The sequence below is a fragment of the Pocillopora damicornis genome, chromosome 9 (assembly GCF_964200805.1).
Source record: "Pocillopora damicornis chromosome 9, jaPocDami1.2, whole genome shotgun sequence".
Lineage (NCBI taxonomy): Eukaryota > Metazoa > Cnidaria > Anthozoa > Scleractinia > Pocilloporidae > Pocillopora > Pocillopora damicornis.
In genome coordinates, this window is record NC_142678.1 from 11,960,688 (window position 1) to 11,976,991 (window position 16,304).

At 38.1% G+C, this 16,304-nt stretch overlaps 2 protein-coding genes across 2 annotated transcripts; one reads left to right on the top strand and one right to left on the bottom strand.

Annotated features, from left to right (window-relative positions):
* The first annotated feature begins 882 nt into the window (after nt 1–882).
* Nucleotides 883–10,750, top strand: LOC113676508 (gamma-aminobutyric acid receptor subunit beta-4). The gene is made up of 9 exons (XM_089181918.1): nt 883–1,020; nt 2,783–2,868; nt 4,035–4,102; nt 4,621–4,838; nt 5,782–5,864; nt 6,468–6,614; nt 7,214–7,428; nt 7,886–8,101; nt 8,799–10,750. Exons 1-9 carry the CDS (start codon nt 953–955, stop codon nt 9,054–9,056), a joined length of 1,359 nt encoding a protein of 452 aa, XP_089038044.1. The 5' UTR covers nt 883–952; the 3' UTR covers nt 9,057–10,750.
* On the bottom strand, nt 10,601–16,285 carry LOC113676544 (tRNA (adenine(58)-N(1))-methyltransferase catalytic subunit TRMT61A). Its single transcript, XM_027193211.2, has 10 exons — nt 16,143–16,285; nt 15,653–15,760; nt 14,538–14,700; nt 13,834–13,936; nt 13,603–13,700; nt 13,103–13,161; nt 12,123–12,210; nt 11,718–11,797; nt 11,527–11,610; nt 10,601–11,098 (listed from the first exon to the last, which is right to left on the bottom strand). Exons 1-10 carry the CDS (start codon nt 16,200–16,202, stop codon nt 10,751–10,753), a joined length of 1,191 nt encoding a protein of 396 aa, XP_027049012.2. The 5' UTR covers nt 16,203–16,285; the 3' UTR covers nt 10,601–10,750.
* Nucleotides 16,286–16,304: the final 19 nt, after the last annotated feature.

Consider the following 16,304-nt stretch of genomic DNA (forward strand, 5'->3'; position numbering starts at 1 on the left):
TAAATCAACTACTTCAATATTCAAAGAATGAAAATGTCTTCACATGATCACGCACTAAAAGGTAAGGGTAAGGGAGCACAAACTCAGTTCACGCTAACTCTTTCGAGGTTTACTTTAATGTGGTTGCAAATTTCCCTCTTCTTGGCTTTGTCTGGTACATCGCGGGTGTGCTTTGTTGTGTTTGTTTTCATAAGATGATGTTATAAGATGAATTCTTTGGGAAAATATGTAAAATGAGATAACACTTTCCACCTGCTGCGAGTAATTTAATGTGGTTTTAATCAGCCACTTTTAATGTTTACGACAAGGACACTAGGACAATCGAAGACTCATTACGTAAATAGGAGAATATTTAATCGAATTATCTCATTTCGCGAGTTTTTTTTTTCTGGGGGACCGAATAAACCCAGAAAAAAAAGAGAAAAATTAAAAGAAAGAAAACTCAAGTGGAACCCCGCATGTTTTTTTCAAAGGCCTCGAAATGTTTTGCAAATTTAGGTCTCTAGTACCATGAATAATTGATTAATTTTGTGAAGTACAAACGCTTCAATATAATGCATCTTGTGAGCGATTGACAAACGTTTGTAAATGAGTTAGCAGTGAAATAACGGTCTTTCCATTGTGTTATTTATCGCTTGCTGTGTGTATCAATTACACAGCATTGTCAGGGTTCGTAAATTTAATGGATTTGTTTACTTTTTGCTGACTTCACCGACAACGGGGCGTTGATTTGTCTACGGTACGTCTTCTCATACTTTCCATTTCATTAATAATGAACCTTAGAAAACTAATCACAAGCAACGCTTATTTCTTATTGGCCTTGTTAGTTTTTTTGCAATCTATATTTAATTCTGTTTTGCTTCAAAGTGAAGTCCTGGGACTAAAAATTTTAAATCGACACACGGATGATTTACACTGCTGTCAAACTCCATGAAAAACAAAAACCGGAACAATGAAACATCGAAGAAGCTTCACTTTAAGATTTATATTCCTTGGATTTCTTTGCATCGAAAGCGCCAGGTGGGTCACGAAATAATGTTTAATCCAACACCTTTAAATTTACGAATAACTTGCTTAACACGTCCGCTGCTCGGCGCCAACTGCATTACAACTTGGTGTGTGTATTACGCGTGGACTTGATTCAATTAATTGCAATTCGCCGTCTTTCCTACTTACATCTGTTACTTTTCTATTATAATTTGTTAGTCAGCCTCGCTTTTATCCTAGTGTGGCGGTACATAATCAGTACACACCAGCCGAGCGGATAAAGAAACACTGAGAGACAACAGGCGATAAAACATTATACCAAACAGGAAGCAAGCCATTTTGAGCTGAATATTAGTCATAACTTACAATGAAAAAAGGCGTTCCAAAAACACAGTTTAGGGAAAGAGCTGTTACAATTATCTTTCACCTATTGTTCCAGAATTAGCGTTTACAATGTCCACATGATCTTGCCGCGAGTAGTTTCACGCTGGCATACAGAACAGAAGAGGATACAGAGAGAGGAGTGGGGATGTGTGAGGGAGAAAGTATACAGAAAACTAACAAAAAGACTGGCATATGATTTTATTGCCGATTCTGAGGGGCAAGAGCAACGTGGTATCGAATGAAGGAATGTAAATGAAAATTTTAGTTTTACTTCTGAATCAAAATACTTTCCTATGCGTCCTTCGCTAAAATGGAATGTGAAATTGGAAATATACATTAATATAGATCTAGGTTTTCTCACTAATTGACGGATGAAAAGGATGATCCAAAATCTATGAGGATAGAGCTAGAATCACCGCGCGGCACTAAGCCTTTGATGCAAAGCTTTAACGTGGAATGAAAAGCGAGGTCTGATGCTAAGATACCAGAGTCTGTATTCAAAGGTGTGTTATCTTATCAATGCACCAGCGCTTCTCTCTTAAAAATTTTGAGAGGAAAACTTTCCTCCTAGATTTCCCTTTGATCCATGCAGAGAACATTTAAGGCAATCATATAAATTTTTAGCATTTGTACTTCCATATTTTTTCTTAAAGTTTAACAAAGATCTGTTGACGCTCAACTATTGCCGAGATCGCTTGCGAAAGATTACAATAAGTAGTGCGTGTAACTTAGCACAAGTTGAAGTATCACTTGGGAAACAGGTTTTAGAGTAAAGTAGAAAATCTTGATAACGATCACCTTATTGAAATGGATTACTTACAGACGAAGCCATGATTGAAAGATTATAAGACCAAACAAGAGATTAGGATCAGGAGCAATTTTCGCCCGTCTATGGTAGACATAATTTTTTTTTTAAACGCTCTTTCCCTTTAGTCTATAGATTTGATGTGCCTGTTGTCATTCATTACCGTTCACTCCGAGATCGACACGATTTGAAAGCTGGACTCGATATTGCCTCAAAAATAATGCAAAAGTGCAGTTATGGGTTATACAAAATTTCATTTTCCATAAGAAACACAGCGGGAAATTTGTATTTTCTTGTATTCGTAGACAGAGATTTTTATCGTAGAAAGCGGTACCTTTGTGCATAGAATTTTGCTTGATTGTTTTGCTATTCATTGCTGAAGAATAAATATGGAGGCTTGTCAAGATATGTAGACTGATAAGGATTAACTAGACTGGTGTTGACTGAGAAGGAAGTGCGCTTGGAGGAATTACATAGATTGGAGTGGAATTACTGTATCTAGCTACAGTTTAGGCTTAAACATGGCATTTGTGTCTTTTTTTGGAAGACATAGTAATAATTTGATCACTGAATTGTTACTCTCTGTTTTGTCTTTCGAAACTACAGTGCAAGTAACAAGACTGTTTCTCAAATTCTCGACAAACTATTGATGAAGGGGCACTATGATTTGAGGCTAAGACCCAATTATGATGGTAAGTTTCTTATACAAGTCACTGTCCTCAACTCAGTTCCCTCAGAATAACGAAGCAATCAAGATTGACACCAAAGGATGATCTTTCTTTAAATCTTAATTAATGTCTGGCCCCGGTCTTTCAAAGTGTGAACAAAACCGTCTATTGGATAAGTCTCTACCCTTTAGATAGCGAGTGTTTTGCTAATACTTACCTATTGGATGTCGATTTTTACTTTGGGTCGTGTTAACCACCCTTTGTACAACTGAGCTCTGGCTAAAATAGATTCGGGTGGGGCAGTTTCGCCAGTTCCATTTTTGTTAAAGACATTGGAAACTTGTCGCATCTATTGTATATCATGCCCTGTTCATTTTTATGTTTTTCAGCACTAAAGGTTTTATTTACTTTTTGTAGAATTGGACACCGTCATACCTCATGAAAATATTCATGATGAAGAGAGAATAGTTTTTCGTCTTGTCACGAGCGTGAGACAAAGAAAAAATTCTGAGTCCTTTGAGGAACCGAACCTCAGACCTTCGGATTCCGCGCTTCGATGCTCCATGTCGAATCGATACTCCGATGTCTAACGCTCTCACGCTCGTGACAAGACGAAAAACATCTCTCTCTATTTATTTTCCGAGCTCAAAACTTAACATCTCTCTTATTTCTATCTACAAACATTACGCTATCGACATTACTGATACTAGCAGTATGGAGGACGCTTGTCAAATGAACTTCGTAATAGACCTCGCTCACCGTGGAGTCTCTGTGGCTCAGTGGTAGAGCATCGGAACGCGGAATCCGAAGGTCCGAGGTTCTGTTCCTCATGGGGACTCAGAATTTTTTCTTTGTTTCGCGCTCGTGACAAGACGAAAAACATCTCTCTCTATTTCTTTATCGAGCTCAAAACTTACCATCCCTCTAATTTCTATGCACGTTAACGTCTTGTATGTGAAGACAAGTATCTTAGCAACTGACTGTCGAGAGGGTTCACTAAGTAATTAATTGACTGTCAGAATAATTAATTGATTCTCTGGCTTTACTATGGTGGTAACCTCTATGAATTGAAAAAGACCTTTTTGAGTTACTCCGAATCTTTGCTTTACTGAATCACTGATTGATTTTTCGAATTTACGCGAGATTGAATAACTCAATGACTGACTGATTGATTGTCGATTGATTGACAGGTGGTCCAGTGGATGTTACAGTTGGTTTCTGGGTTCTTTCCATCGATACCATTAATGTGATTGATATGGTGAGTAATGAAACGTAAAAGTCTAGGGAAGGAGCGATTAGTCACGGAAGCTTTCAGAGTGTATGGCGGCATGACAAGAGCTCTTTAGATTAAGTAGAGTCCGTCATTTTCGGTATCAGTTGCCGTTTTTTTCCTTTTTTCCAAATTGTTGATGACAGTGGGACTGTTAGACATACATGCTGAGCAATCGACAATACTGATTATCAAAACTTGTAACAAGAAGAAAGGAAAAACTTGTGTCTTCATTTGGTTGCCTGGCCACGAGGAGGGGATAGAAATAGAAATAACAACGGAGGGGGGGGGGGGAGGAAAGGGGGGACACGAGGTAAGGAAAGGGGGGCACGTGCGTCGCGATCAAAGCTCAATTTAGAAGTTTTAATAGAATTAACATCTTCCCTCAGATTGCTATTGGCGGCGGGAGACACCGCCTAGATAATATTTCTGTAGAGAATTAACAGCGCGTAAGCCAACAATGACGATCTTTATTCTGAAAACACTACGATTACTCGTTTCGTCAGGACTTCTCATTGGACATCTTTTTTCGTCAAGCCTGGAAAGATGAGCGTCTCGATCATGGCCTCAACAAAACCATGTTTCTTAGTAATTTTGTGTTGGACCGCATCTGGATGCCAGATACTTACTTTGTGAATGCAAAACACGGATCGTTTCACAAAGTCACGAAAGAAAATGTAATGATTATGATCATGCCTGGAGGAATTGTACACTACAATGCCAGGTAAACTTTGGAGAATACTTTCAAGAAGTTAAAGTCGTCTGAAACTGAGACCTAAGCAGTACGTTTTTGTGACAATTGCTAAGCGCGATTGAGAACATGGATAGGAGGACAAGCAAATTTAGTTAAACGTTATTAATTTGCGCGACGCCTTGTTTAGTAGCTGCTCTGAGGTTTTAAGGACGGATGGGGGCTGCCCTAAAATAACGTTTCACAATCATGGTTTGTAAATTGGTGTTCCAAGAACAAAAAGCAGTCGACAATTGCTCGTCCATCTGTCCGTTAGTCCGGGAGTATGCCATCAGTAATAGCGCTTCAGTAGGAGCGTTTCTTCGCCTGCAAATAAGTTTGAAGCGTTGAGAAACGTGAGCCGGCGAGATGTAAGCAAGTGGTCTTATTAGTGCCACATCCTTAGCCGAACTCTCGTCAGCTCGCTTTGCTCAAGGCGTTAAATATACTCGCAAGCGGATAAACGTTCGTGCCGCAGCGTTTAATTGTAATAACGGCTTGCTTTCTTTTTGAACAAACGATTTATGCACCTTCCATCGACCTCCAGACTCAAAAGCAACCTCTCCTGGTTTGCAGCTTGAGATTTTCGTGCTTGTAGAGGTTAGTTGCATACAAAGGTATTAGGTTAACACAATACCATAATGATTACCTTCAAAAGCTTGCTTACGTACCATTCACTACAGGTAAAGAGTTTATCCTCTCCCGTAAGCTGCAGTTAAAGAAATCTCTAAAAAAAAGCCTACAGGCTTCGACCAGATTTGAACCCGCGCTTGCCAGTTAATAGTTGGGCGCTGCCATGAATGCTCACTCACGAGCATCATTTATTTTATTTGTATTTCATGCGCAGGTCAAAATACGATTTATTTCTTAAAATTGTGTACCATTTACTTAATTAGAATTTGGAAGTGTGCATAGTCAATTCTTTTCGCCTCACCAGAATCACAATTAAAGCAGCCTGCCCTATGGATCTAAGAAAGTTTCCGATGGACACTCAACACTGTCCTTTGACAATTGAGAGTTGTGAGTACTTCTAGCAGTTCTAAAAAAAATGATAATTTAGACACCACGCCAGAGATTTCCCATGCGTTCGGACTTTTATAGGTGACACTTCTCTGAATTAGTGTTATGACAATGACTTTCAAAGAAACAAACCGCAAACCTACGTCGGCATATCATGGATATCAAAGTTTGTGTTTCGTTTTGAAGTAAACTGAGACGAGTTCAAAACAAGCTATTTGATGTGATAACGTTGAGATTGACGATGACAAGAAAAGCAACAGAGATTATCATGACGAGGATAACTAGACCATAAGGATGACGTCTGTGGTTACGATGACGATGCTGACGTTAAAGATGACTCTAATGCAGACCCCGATGATTGGTAGGACGTAAACGATAACGGCTGAAAAAAATTCTTCATTTGACTCTGATAATGACTTCCGCTCAGGTCATCGAAACGTCAGTCACTTCTACCGAGAATAGTCCTTCTCGAGACTTCTCTCACCTGAACGATCAGACTACACGATAAAATGATGATGATGATAGCCACTTCTTACTGATTCTACTACCGACCTTCTTTATGGTTTAAACTGTCATTTTCCATGTGATAATTTTTCTCAACAGACGGTTACAGTGCTGACCACATCAGATTTAGATGGGAACAGGACCTCACTGATGGGATGTCATTTGTTCCCGCCAAATTGAAAATGTTGCCCCAATACAATTTAGTCGAGCTGAGCTTGACAAAGGATTTTAACAAATACGTTGTTGGTGAGTAAACATAAACAGAATTCTGATGAGAGACATGCTAGTTATAGATGAACGAAATTACAAGTTTCTTTACTAAACAATTTAGTCGAGCTGAGCTTGAAAAAGAACAAATACTTTGTTGGTTAGTGCGTAAACAAAATTCTGATAACAGGCATGCTGATGATGAATGCTCGAAAATATTACTTTATAAACAAAGCTGTTTTCGGAATTCAAACTCTTCATCGATGAAAATTATTAGCGCTTACATGTAGACTGTTCAAGTATTTTCAGCTATGTCAATTGTTTCTTATTTTAATTTATTATCAAATGAGACTAAAATTAACAAACTGGAAAGTCTTGAAAGTACTTCTTGTTGCAATTCCCAAAAAATTGTGTGGCGCAAATTAATATTAACCGTGAATTCAAGGCAATCTGCGATAAGCGAGGCAAATTAGAATTCATTGTCGGAGAATGGTGGCGTTGCCCAAAAGAAAAATCGTAGCACATTTCAGTGACGTAAATTTATAAGTTACAATCATTTAATTACCGCTGATATTTTATGTACGATGAGTAAACTAAATGGTAAGACTAATTGACTTCTTCCATATATCTTACGCTAGGAAACTGGTCCTTCATAAAGGCGATATTTACATTTCAACGAATGTCCAGTTATTTCTTCGTCCACGTGTATGCACCATGTGCATTGATCGTTATCATTTCTTGGATCTCTTTTGTGCTGCCACGCAGTTCTCCTCCTGCGCGTGTCACCCTGGGAGTTACTGCTGTCCTTACTGAAGTTACCATCCTGAATATGCTCAACAACTCTATGCCAAAGGTAACTTGCGTTGAAAATTGTGTTTGATATTTAGTTTTATAGAAGTAGAGTTCAACCAATGTCTAGTGTGCTAGCCAGTTTAACTGACTGGCATACTGGCATACTGTCAGACTGATTTAATAGTTGACTGAGTGGTTGGGTGCCTAACTCACTAACAGACTGACCGTGCTGACTAACTCACTAATGGACTGACTGCACAACTTAGAGTTTAACTGACTGACTGACTGTTTGACTGCTAACTAACTGAAGAGCTGAATGAAAAGCTGACTGATGGCTTGAAAATTATTTACTGATTGAATGACAGGTTTTGCCCAACTTTACTCGCTACACACTATACATGACCAGCTTGATAGTCATTCACTCGCACAAATATGAAAATAGCACAAAATACGAGAAAGAGAGAATAGAAAACAAAGGAAAGTTAGAATTAAGAAATGTCTGTTTTAATCCTATGCAGGTAAACTATACAAAAACCATCGACAAGTACCTCATCGGGTGTTTTCTGTTCGTGTTTGCCTCATTGGGAGAGTATTCAATTGTGTTATTTTTGGCATCCAGAATGAAAAAATATCAGAAAATTCAAGAGTTAGAAAAGAGTAACCACAAACCCAATAACAAAGACGCCTCTGATGATAGCAAGGAATGGAGAAACGGAGACGGGGTTACAAACAGAGTAAGTGGAATGGTAATAAAGGGCAACTGTTTTTCATTAACAGGGAAATCGGAATTTTTATCGCAAAATAATCCAACTTCCTGGATAAATGGAATGGGAAGGATATGTAGAGGTGTAGGATAAATACAAAACGTTGATGTGGTTTTCGGTTTTAAGGAGAAAAATTAAGTGCACATGTGAACTTCGTTTGTGGTGCGGTTTGCTTGCCAACGAAATACTTGTGGCTCTGTTGATAGAGCATCTTGCTTGACATATGAATGTATTGAGTTGATACGAGTCCGTCCCTTAACTTCTCAGTCGAGCAGGAGGTGGTAAAGAGGGCGATAGTTAGGGTTGATGTTGGGGGGAAGATTACAAGACGAACTTTCAATACAGTCGAGATGCATTAGCACAATACTCGCTACTCAGATTTGTATCCGAACTTACAATGCGAAGTGAAGTACTTCGCGACCATTCTCCCTCCTTTCCACAACAAGAATTGTTATGTTTACCGCGGTACACGGATAACTCTGAACTGATGTTCAGGATTTTTCACGATGCATGCTTGCTTCAAAAAGGAACTTATGATTTTTGAAAGGGGATTGGGCACTTCATTTTTGGTTCCAAGAAGTTACTTTAGGGAATGAACCCATAAAGCTAGGAAAAAATACGAAAATTTTCATCAACGAATTCTCATCGCTGCCGTTTTAATGCACAGAGAGGCAATCCAGACAAGATATGCAGCACACAGTTAGAAATGATGGAATTCGCAAAAATGGAGCAAGAACTGATGATAAATGATCATCATGAGGTTAAAGCTGCGCGAAGCAAATGGCTGAGCCTCACGAATTGGAAGAACCGTTGGTACACAGAGCAAGCTGTTTTAGCTGTCGATGAACTGTCTTTGATAGTGTTTCCCATCAGCTTTGGCATATTTAACACCGTTTATTGGATGGCTGTAGCACGCGATATGTAACTGCAGGTCAGTTTAAAGTAAACATTAATTATGAGCGCAGCTCACACGCAGGAGTTCCTTTTCGGCAAAGGTTTAACGAGCCGTTTGTCCAAAAGTTTTTTTTCCATACGTTTCTTAGGTTTTAACACACGCGATTACAATTTATGCCAAGTTCGGCACATGATGAATTCGGCGTCTCAATCAAAGCCTTTACAAAGTTACAATTTCAGATCAAGCGGGGCGAGAAGAACGGTTAGGCTGTTCCAAGTTGAAAAAGCATTTGTTAGTGATTCAAACGCGGAACTAAGCATGTACTTACATGAGGAAAATGCTCTAGAAATCATCTTTAGGTAATGTTTATTTCCACTGTGACGCTAGTTGTAAAATATATACTACTTCTTCCGTTGTGAGATTCCAACGAGTAACATAACCGTTCGAAGATTGTATCACTGTTTCATCATGATTACAAACGCCGTCATTTTGAAAACGACTCAATAACCTGGCCGTATACAAAAAACGAAAACAGCCAGTGCTCTGGACATCACAAACCAAAGACAAACGAATACGCCAATAAAATAATCATTTTATACAGGAATGTATCATTGAAAAGCTCCTGATAATTCCAGAAAGATCGCAAAACATAGCAAAAAGACGAGTAAAATCACGCACCTCTAAGGTCAGCGGCCAGGTTGCTAAGCAAAACTCAAAATGGCGACGTTCGTTGTCGAAATGTTTATTGCATTCAGTTTGAAGACAATTTTTGAAACGTTAGGTTACGGTTTGGAATCTTAAATAGCAGTCTGTGCCAGACTAACGATTTAAGTCTGGCTTCGAAAACAGTCTTAAAAGATATAAAGCGACAACATAATCATGCATGGACTAAAGTGCTACGTGCACAATTAAGTTTCTAACCGAGATATGAACCCTAAGATTTATCAAATACTTTGTTGGGAGTTGGTCTGGAGCAAACAGTACATGAATTAGAGTGACCAAAGTTTCTGGAGAGTTAAATTTATCAGTGTCTGTATCAGAGAGACTTTTTCATCATTTGAAAGGAGAGTGCTATAGAGCGAGTCTTGCTGAGACCTTCCTCGATAAAGAATTGACTTTCAATTACACTTTAGGTGATTCCTCAGTATTGCATTGCGTATCCTTCACTGTGCATAAAATCACGTAATCAGGCGAATAAGCGCTCGCGCATTCCGAGAACACGGTATTGTTTTTCAAATTATGTATGAAATTGTTCCTTACGCTCCAGACTTTCTACCTATCAAGTTTTTTCAAGTATTACTCTAAAAACTCTTGCTTCCATCTACTGCACAATGTACCGTTAACCGATGACATGACGCGCATGATTGGTGCCATTACAGGCATAAACGGGGTAAGTTTGGCCCATCATATCTCTTAAACAAACACAGTGACCTATCTTTTTATCACATTTTTCGAAACATACATTTGTAGGGAACAATTATAGATGGTAAAAGGAAAGTTGAACGAAGTTGTTCGACAATTTTTTTTTCTGAGGGAACCATTTAACTGTAAAATATATAATATAAGGTATAGTATCAAATTGTAAACACAATTTATTTTGCATGGAAATGATATTTGTCCAAGATAAAGAGAATAATAAATGCTTTGGTTGGAAGCCTTCATTGTATTATGACGTTAAAGAAACAAGAAAAATACAAACACGGCCATGTGTATTGACTTGTTTATCATTTTTCTTCGTCGCTTCTTTCATTGCTACTCGTGACATGCGCATAAAGCGTAGCAAATGTCAAGTATCCCGTATGTCCCGTCATCTCCTTCAGCGGTCTGCCTGTCAGAATGTTCGCTTTGTTGGCTTTCTGTGACATAACTGCTCGAACATTCCGCACAAGTCCCGAAGCAGGATCAGTGTCCGTGAAGTGTGGCGCAGATTTTTCCGCCGCTTTTCCGTTCGATATTTCGCTTTTATGTTCAACGTTATCCGTGGGAGTCTTCACTTCACCGGGAGTGTTTTCAACCAGTGAAGATTCCATCAATTTCATATTTACGTGGTCGTCTTGCAACGCTGAAGAAGGCTATCCAAATGGGAAGAGAAAAAAGAACAGAAGGCATCAGTACGAATGAGAGATCTAAACGGGAATACATTTTCACGATGATTTGGTTTCATCAGCCGAGTTAAGTATGTAAATTGGTTACTGTAAAGAGTTTCTAAAGCTAACGTTTCGAATTTCAGCCCTTCGTCCGAGCGAACGACGAAGGGCTGACGCTCGAAAAGTTGGCTTTAGAAAAGGTCTTCAATAGCAAAGTTATATTCAACTCGGTTGATAAAACCAAATGATTTTATAATGCTTCCCAGTGACGCAACATCACAGTTTCTTGAGAACTCACCCTTTGTTCATTTATAGGAGTATGTTAGAGAACTTTTGATATTGAAGATCCCTTAAGAAAACACAAGTAAACAATTGAAACAAAAATATACAGGAAACAACAAAGTATTGGGTACCGTGTCACATGATTCACTTTCTTCTTCAAGTTTTCTCTTCCGCGATGAGAAATCACTCGGCGTTGGATCTGGTGGTTGTAAATTCTGAAAAGTTCAAAAAATTTTTTAAACTTTATAATTAATAATCTCAAATAAGGACTTTCCTTTGGAATTCTTACTTTAAAATAATAGTAATAAAAACAAACACTCACTTCGGGACCAAAGAAAGGAACTTGTAACGGGACAGTTCTTACTTCGAACGTTCTGGAAAGACACTCCATCACCTCTATGTCTTCAGCATTGTTAAACATGGAAAAAACAGTACTAAATTTCAAATTCATAACCATGCAAAGTTTATAAAATTCTCTGTTTCCTACATAACAGCCAAAACAACAACACCCACCCCTTTGTCTGCGTTGAGTTTGGAATATAGACGAGAGAGACAAGGTACTAGTGACTTTAACATTTAGTAAACGGAGGTCTTTCATTCATCAATATAGAGAATACGTTTTAAGGAGAGATGTAATAGAGAAAAAAAAAGTCACTTTTTTTGGATGAAGAAATAATTAGGAGAGAAACATGACTTTTTTGTTGAAAACTTTATGTTTAGTGTTCACCTCTAAATCCACATGCCCTTAAAGATTCACAGGTTCTTTGTACTTGTTCAATGCAAGGAGAAAAAGAGCAAATCTTTCCACCCTCTGCCTGGTCAAAGACACAAAACACAATGAATGTTATCAGTTGTTGTTAGTGGGCAAGTTGGCAGTCTGGCAGTGCAAAAAGGATACTTTAACCCTTTACTCCCAGGAGTGATCAAGACAGAATTTCTCCTTACAACATCAATACATTATCAAGCAGACAAGTGATGAGAATAAAGAAAAATATCAACTGCAGTAGGGGATTGGCAGTTGATCCAATAACAAAATAATTCTCTCAACTAACAACATAAGAATTGTATGATTGACAGTAACGAGAATTACTAATGAGATCATGGGAGAGAAAGGGTTAATATTTAAACTCCCTTGACTGTTTCCTATTTTCCATTCAAAATTATAGGTCAACTTTATCCAGTGAAATGTTTCCTAGCATGGAGACAGTGTGACTGAGTGGTTAAAGGGGGTAAGTTTCTAAAGAAACTGTGGTGCTGTGTCAGTGGGGGAGTATAACAGGGTAATTTAGTATTATCAACTGAGTTGATAACGTAAATTGGCCACCATAAAGAGTTTCAAAGCTGACAATTTGAGCATAAGCCCTTCATTAGAGCATTGCATTTGTAATCTGGTGGTTCCCAGGTCCAACCCTTCCACACTGCTACTCACTGGATTTGTGTTTGGTTAAAGCAAATTCAACTTCTTGGCTGCACTTTGCATAATTAGCCAAGTGGCCTGCCTCCAGCCAGTTGAGGTTTTTTAAAAAAACATGTTTATTCACAATGTTTCAGTTTTTTTGTGTTGGCCCTGAAAAGCCCCATGGAGGGAGAGGTGGGGGGTGGTCAATTAAGATTATATGTACATACATTTACATACATAAATACACATCTGTACATCCCACATGTCATTTGTCCATTATCATTGTTGATAATTGGAGAGTTACTCACTTTGAGGGTTTCTTTGGAGTGTTTTATTGCCTCCCATGGAGCAGGTAAATCAAGAAAGACTGAAAGAAATGGGACCTCAGTTTACAAATCTTACTGACTGACAAAAACAATCCTTCAATATAAACACTAAATTAAAGAGAGAATTCTTTTCATATCCTTTGATAACATAATTCCAAGGTTGACATTTTCAATGTCAGTTATTTCTCTCTCTCTCCAGAGGAACTCAAATCACCATTCACAAATTCTCCTTGTACCAGTTTAGTAAAAACAAATCAAAAGGTTGCCTTTACTTTTCCTCCAACACATTTGATTCAAACTCAACATTATCCCTCTTACTCATTAATTTTTATCGGAGACTTTAACAAAAATCAGATCAATTCTAAGAAGTAAATGTCAGTCTCATGCAATAAATCAAAAGTAAATATCAATAAATAATTTAAACAAATTTCAAAATCATAAAATATTGTAATTCCTCTTCCATGATGCCCTTTTACACTGACCTGCATCTGCAACTTGATGAAGTTCAAATCCTTCCTTGCAAACATCACGACATCTTACAGTTACCAGATGACCAATTTTGTGTTCCCCAAATTCTTTCCTGTTGAGAGCCAAAAGTGGATGAAATATGATAAGTAAATTGTTTATGCCTCTGAGAGTATTGGAGTTTAACATTCAAGAAAACAACTCAACCAGATCACAGTTTTATCAACCTTAGAGTGTTGTAGACTGACCTGGCTGTTTCAGCTCTTTCTGAATGGAATTCAAATGTGTGGAGATGACCAGATGGAGCAATTGTCCTTATTAAACAATGAGACATTGAACCACTTCCAGTTCCTAGTGATTTAAAGGAAATAAACCGAGCATTTGTAATCCAACTTTAATGAGATTAAATGAGATTTTGATGAGTGCAAGAGCGATAAGTTGTTTCTAAATGATGCAGATTGTATTTTAAAAAAGTTTTCTTTGTTTAGACCTGTTGTTGTTCTGTTTATAGTTTTATCAATCATGTCAATTTTTTTAATAGAAGGTCGTGGACTCTTTTATTGCCATACAACAATTACTTTGATGTCAGGTCAGAGAATTTGGTATTGGATCAACTAAGAATCCTCTCATTGACAATTCTGTCTTAATTCTCATCACTTGTCTGCTTGACATTGAATTGATACTGCAAGGAGAAATTTTGTTTTGGTCACACATGGGAGTTAACCTTTTAACCCCAAAGAGTGACTAGCATCTAATGTCTTCTTACAATATCACCCCTGAATCATGCAGTAAGGTCATGAGAATAAAGAAAATTATCAGAGGCAAAAGAAGCTGTTGATTGTTACACAAATTCTCCTTGCCAGCACCTTAAGGAATGTATGGGGAACAGTATGGAGAATATGCATACTGATGTTAGGGTGTAAAGGGTTAAAGGATTAGGTATGATGCCTACCAGACTCAACAACAACAGATCCAGGTTTAAGAGCCAACCGTAGAATGATCATACTGATGTCTGTAGAATAAAGAATCTGTGTTCTGTGAGGAAGGTTTATTGTCCATAGTTCAGGCGTGGGATGAAGAAGGTAGACCCAACCCTTTTTGTTCAGTGAAAACATCTGAAATTTATTATCAATATAAAATACATTTTAAGCAAATGAAGATCATCGCAGTATATACTCAACTTAAGCAGTTGAGAAATAAGGCCTGAAAAAAATTCAGGCCTGAACGGGAATCGAACCCATGACCTCTGCGATACCGGTGCAGCGCTCTAACCAACTGAGCTATCAAGCCAACTAGGAGCTGGTCAATTGTGAGTTCGTTATATACCCGTAGATGGAGAAGGTATGTATTCTTATCACACAATATAAAATACATTATTAATCAACTGAGAAATATATCTGTTTTTTTAATATTACTTTAACTTCAAATTCCATTATGTAATGGATTACTGCTGATACCCATTCCCAGTTCTTGTAGCACTGAGTCACTAGGATCTCACAGACTGAACAGACCAATATGGTTCGTGAGGCACTTTTATTAAAAATCATTATAAAAATAATCCTTATAGCTGTGCAGGACTTGACACAGTGATTAGGGCCATGAAAAGCTATAATGAGTCCTTAGCAAAGACCCACAAGATGCCTACTGACTGAATACACTCAGGCAGAATGGAGATATCTCTGGCTCTTAGTCATTAAGTATGGAACATGTTGCCCTTGGTCTCAACACATCATGACTTCAAGCCAAAATCTACAGTCACACAAACTTTCCTACACAGTCTATAAATACAAAGCCTTGGTTCTCACAGTATCTTCCTTCTATACAAAGTGCAAGTCCATTGCAGGAAACTCCCCCACCTCCCCACCACCCCCAGCATATTTTTCAGGTTTCACTCTGAGCTCACTAATAACATTTTATACCCCTGCGGATGAAGGAAGGCACTTTGGCAGTAGCATCCTACCTATGAATTGTAACACGCTTAAAGCTGAGCTAATCTTGTCTTCCACATGGCTCTTCTATAAAATCCAAGGCCAGCTTAATAGTTCATAAGGTGACAATTTAGTTTACCTTTGTTCCAAACTTCCTTCCAACCATGTCTGAGTGTGGAAGAGCACCATATTTTGTCTGATGTACCTTTCCTGGTGTAACTGTCAGAGTTTGCATAGAGTTATGCCCCTAGGGGTACATTGATAACAAAACATAAACAGCAAATCGAAAAGGATGTATAATGGTATCAAGGGTAAATAAGAATATTTAACACTTCTGGACCATACCATATGCATAACGTACTTCAATAAGCATCGTGAAATAAGCAGGTGCTGAAGGAATTCTCCAGCGATCGTTGGTAACCTAATCAGTTAATTAGATTAGTCATTCCTTATCTCAAGTTATGAAGTCCACGTCGTAGATTTTCGGCGAAATAACATCAACTGGATGCAACCCAACTGCAGTGTTACAAACCTCATGTGCAATCTGCTGAATCAGGTCTCATAGGAAGCTGTACTCGAGAGATCTTTATTATGTTAGATTTGGCTTTCATTATGAATCATATACTCACAAGGAACAGAATAACAGTATCCCCTTCAGATATCCGTTCTTTATATTCCGCAAAACTCATGGTTCATAAATTAATTCTCAAAGAGAAATCGAAAATCTAACTGCTCTCTCATGGGGAAACCCGCTGAATCTATGTTCCGTCTGTACATGGTAACGACTGCCT

Bases quoted from the DNA above. Each gene is read 5' to 3' on its own strand.
- LOC113676544 (XM_027193211.2), bottom strand. From the start codon at position 16,202: ATGAGTTTTGCGGAATATAAAGAACGGATATCTGAAGGGGATACTGTT. The intron at 14,701-15,652 runs GTAAACTAAATT...AATAAATTTCAG, and splicing joins GAAGGAAGTTTGGAACAAAG to ATGTTTTCACTGAACAAAAA. The intron at 13,162-13,602 runs GTCAGTGTAAAA...CATTTCTTTCAG, and splicing joins TCATCAAGTTGCAGATGCAG to TCTTTCTTGATTTACCTGCT.
- LOC113676508 (XM_089181918.1), top strand. From the start codon at position 953: ATGAAACATCGAAGAAGCTTCACTTTAAGATTTATATTCCTTGGATTT. The intron at 2,869-4,034 runs GTAAGTTTCTTA...ATTGATTGACAG, and splicing joins GCTAAGACCCAATTATGATG to GTGGTCCAGTGGATGTTACA. The intron at 7,429-7,885 runs GTAACTTGCGTT...AATCCTATGCAG, and splicing joins TCAACAACTCTATGCCAAAG to GTAAACTATACAAAAACCAT.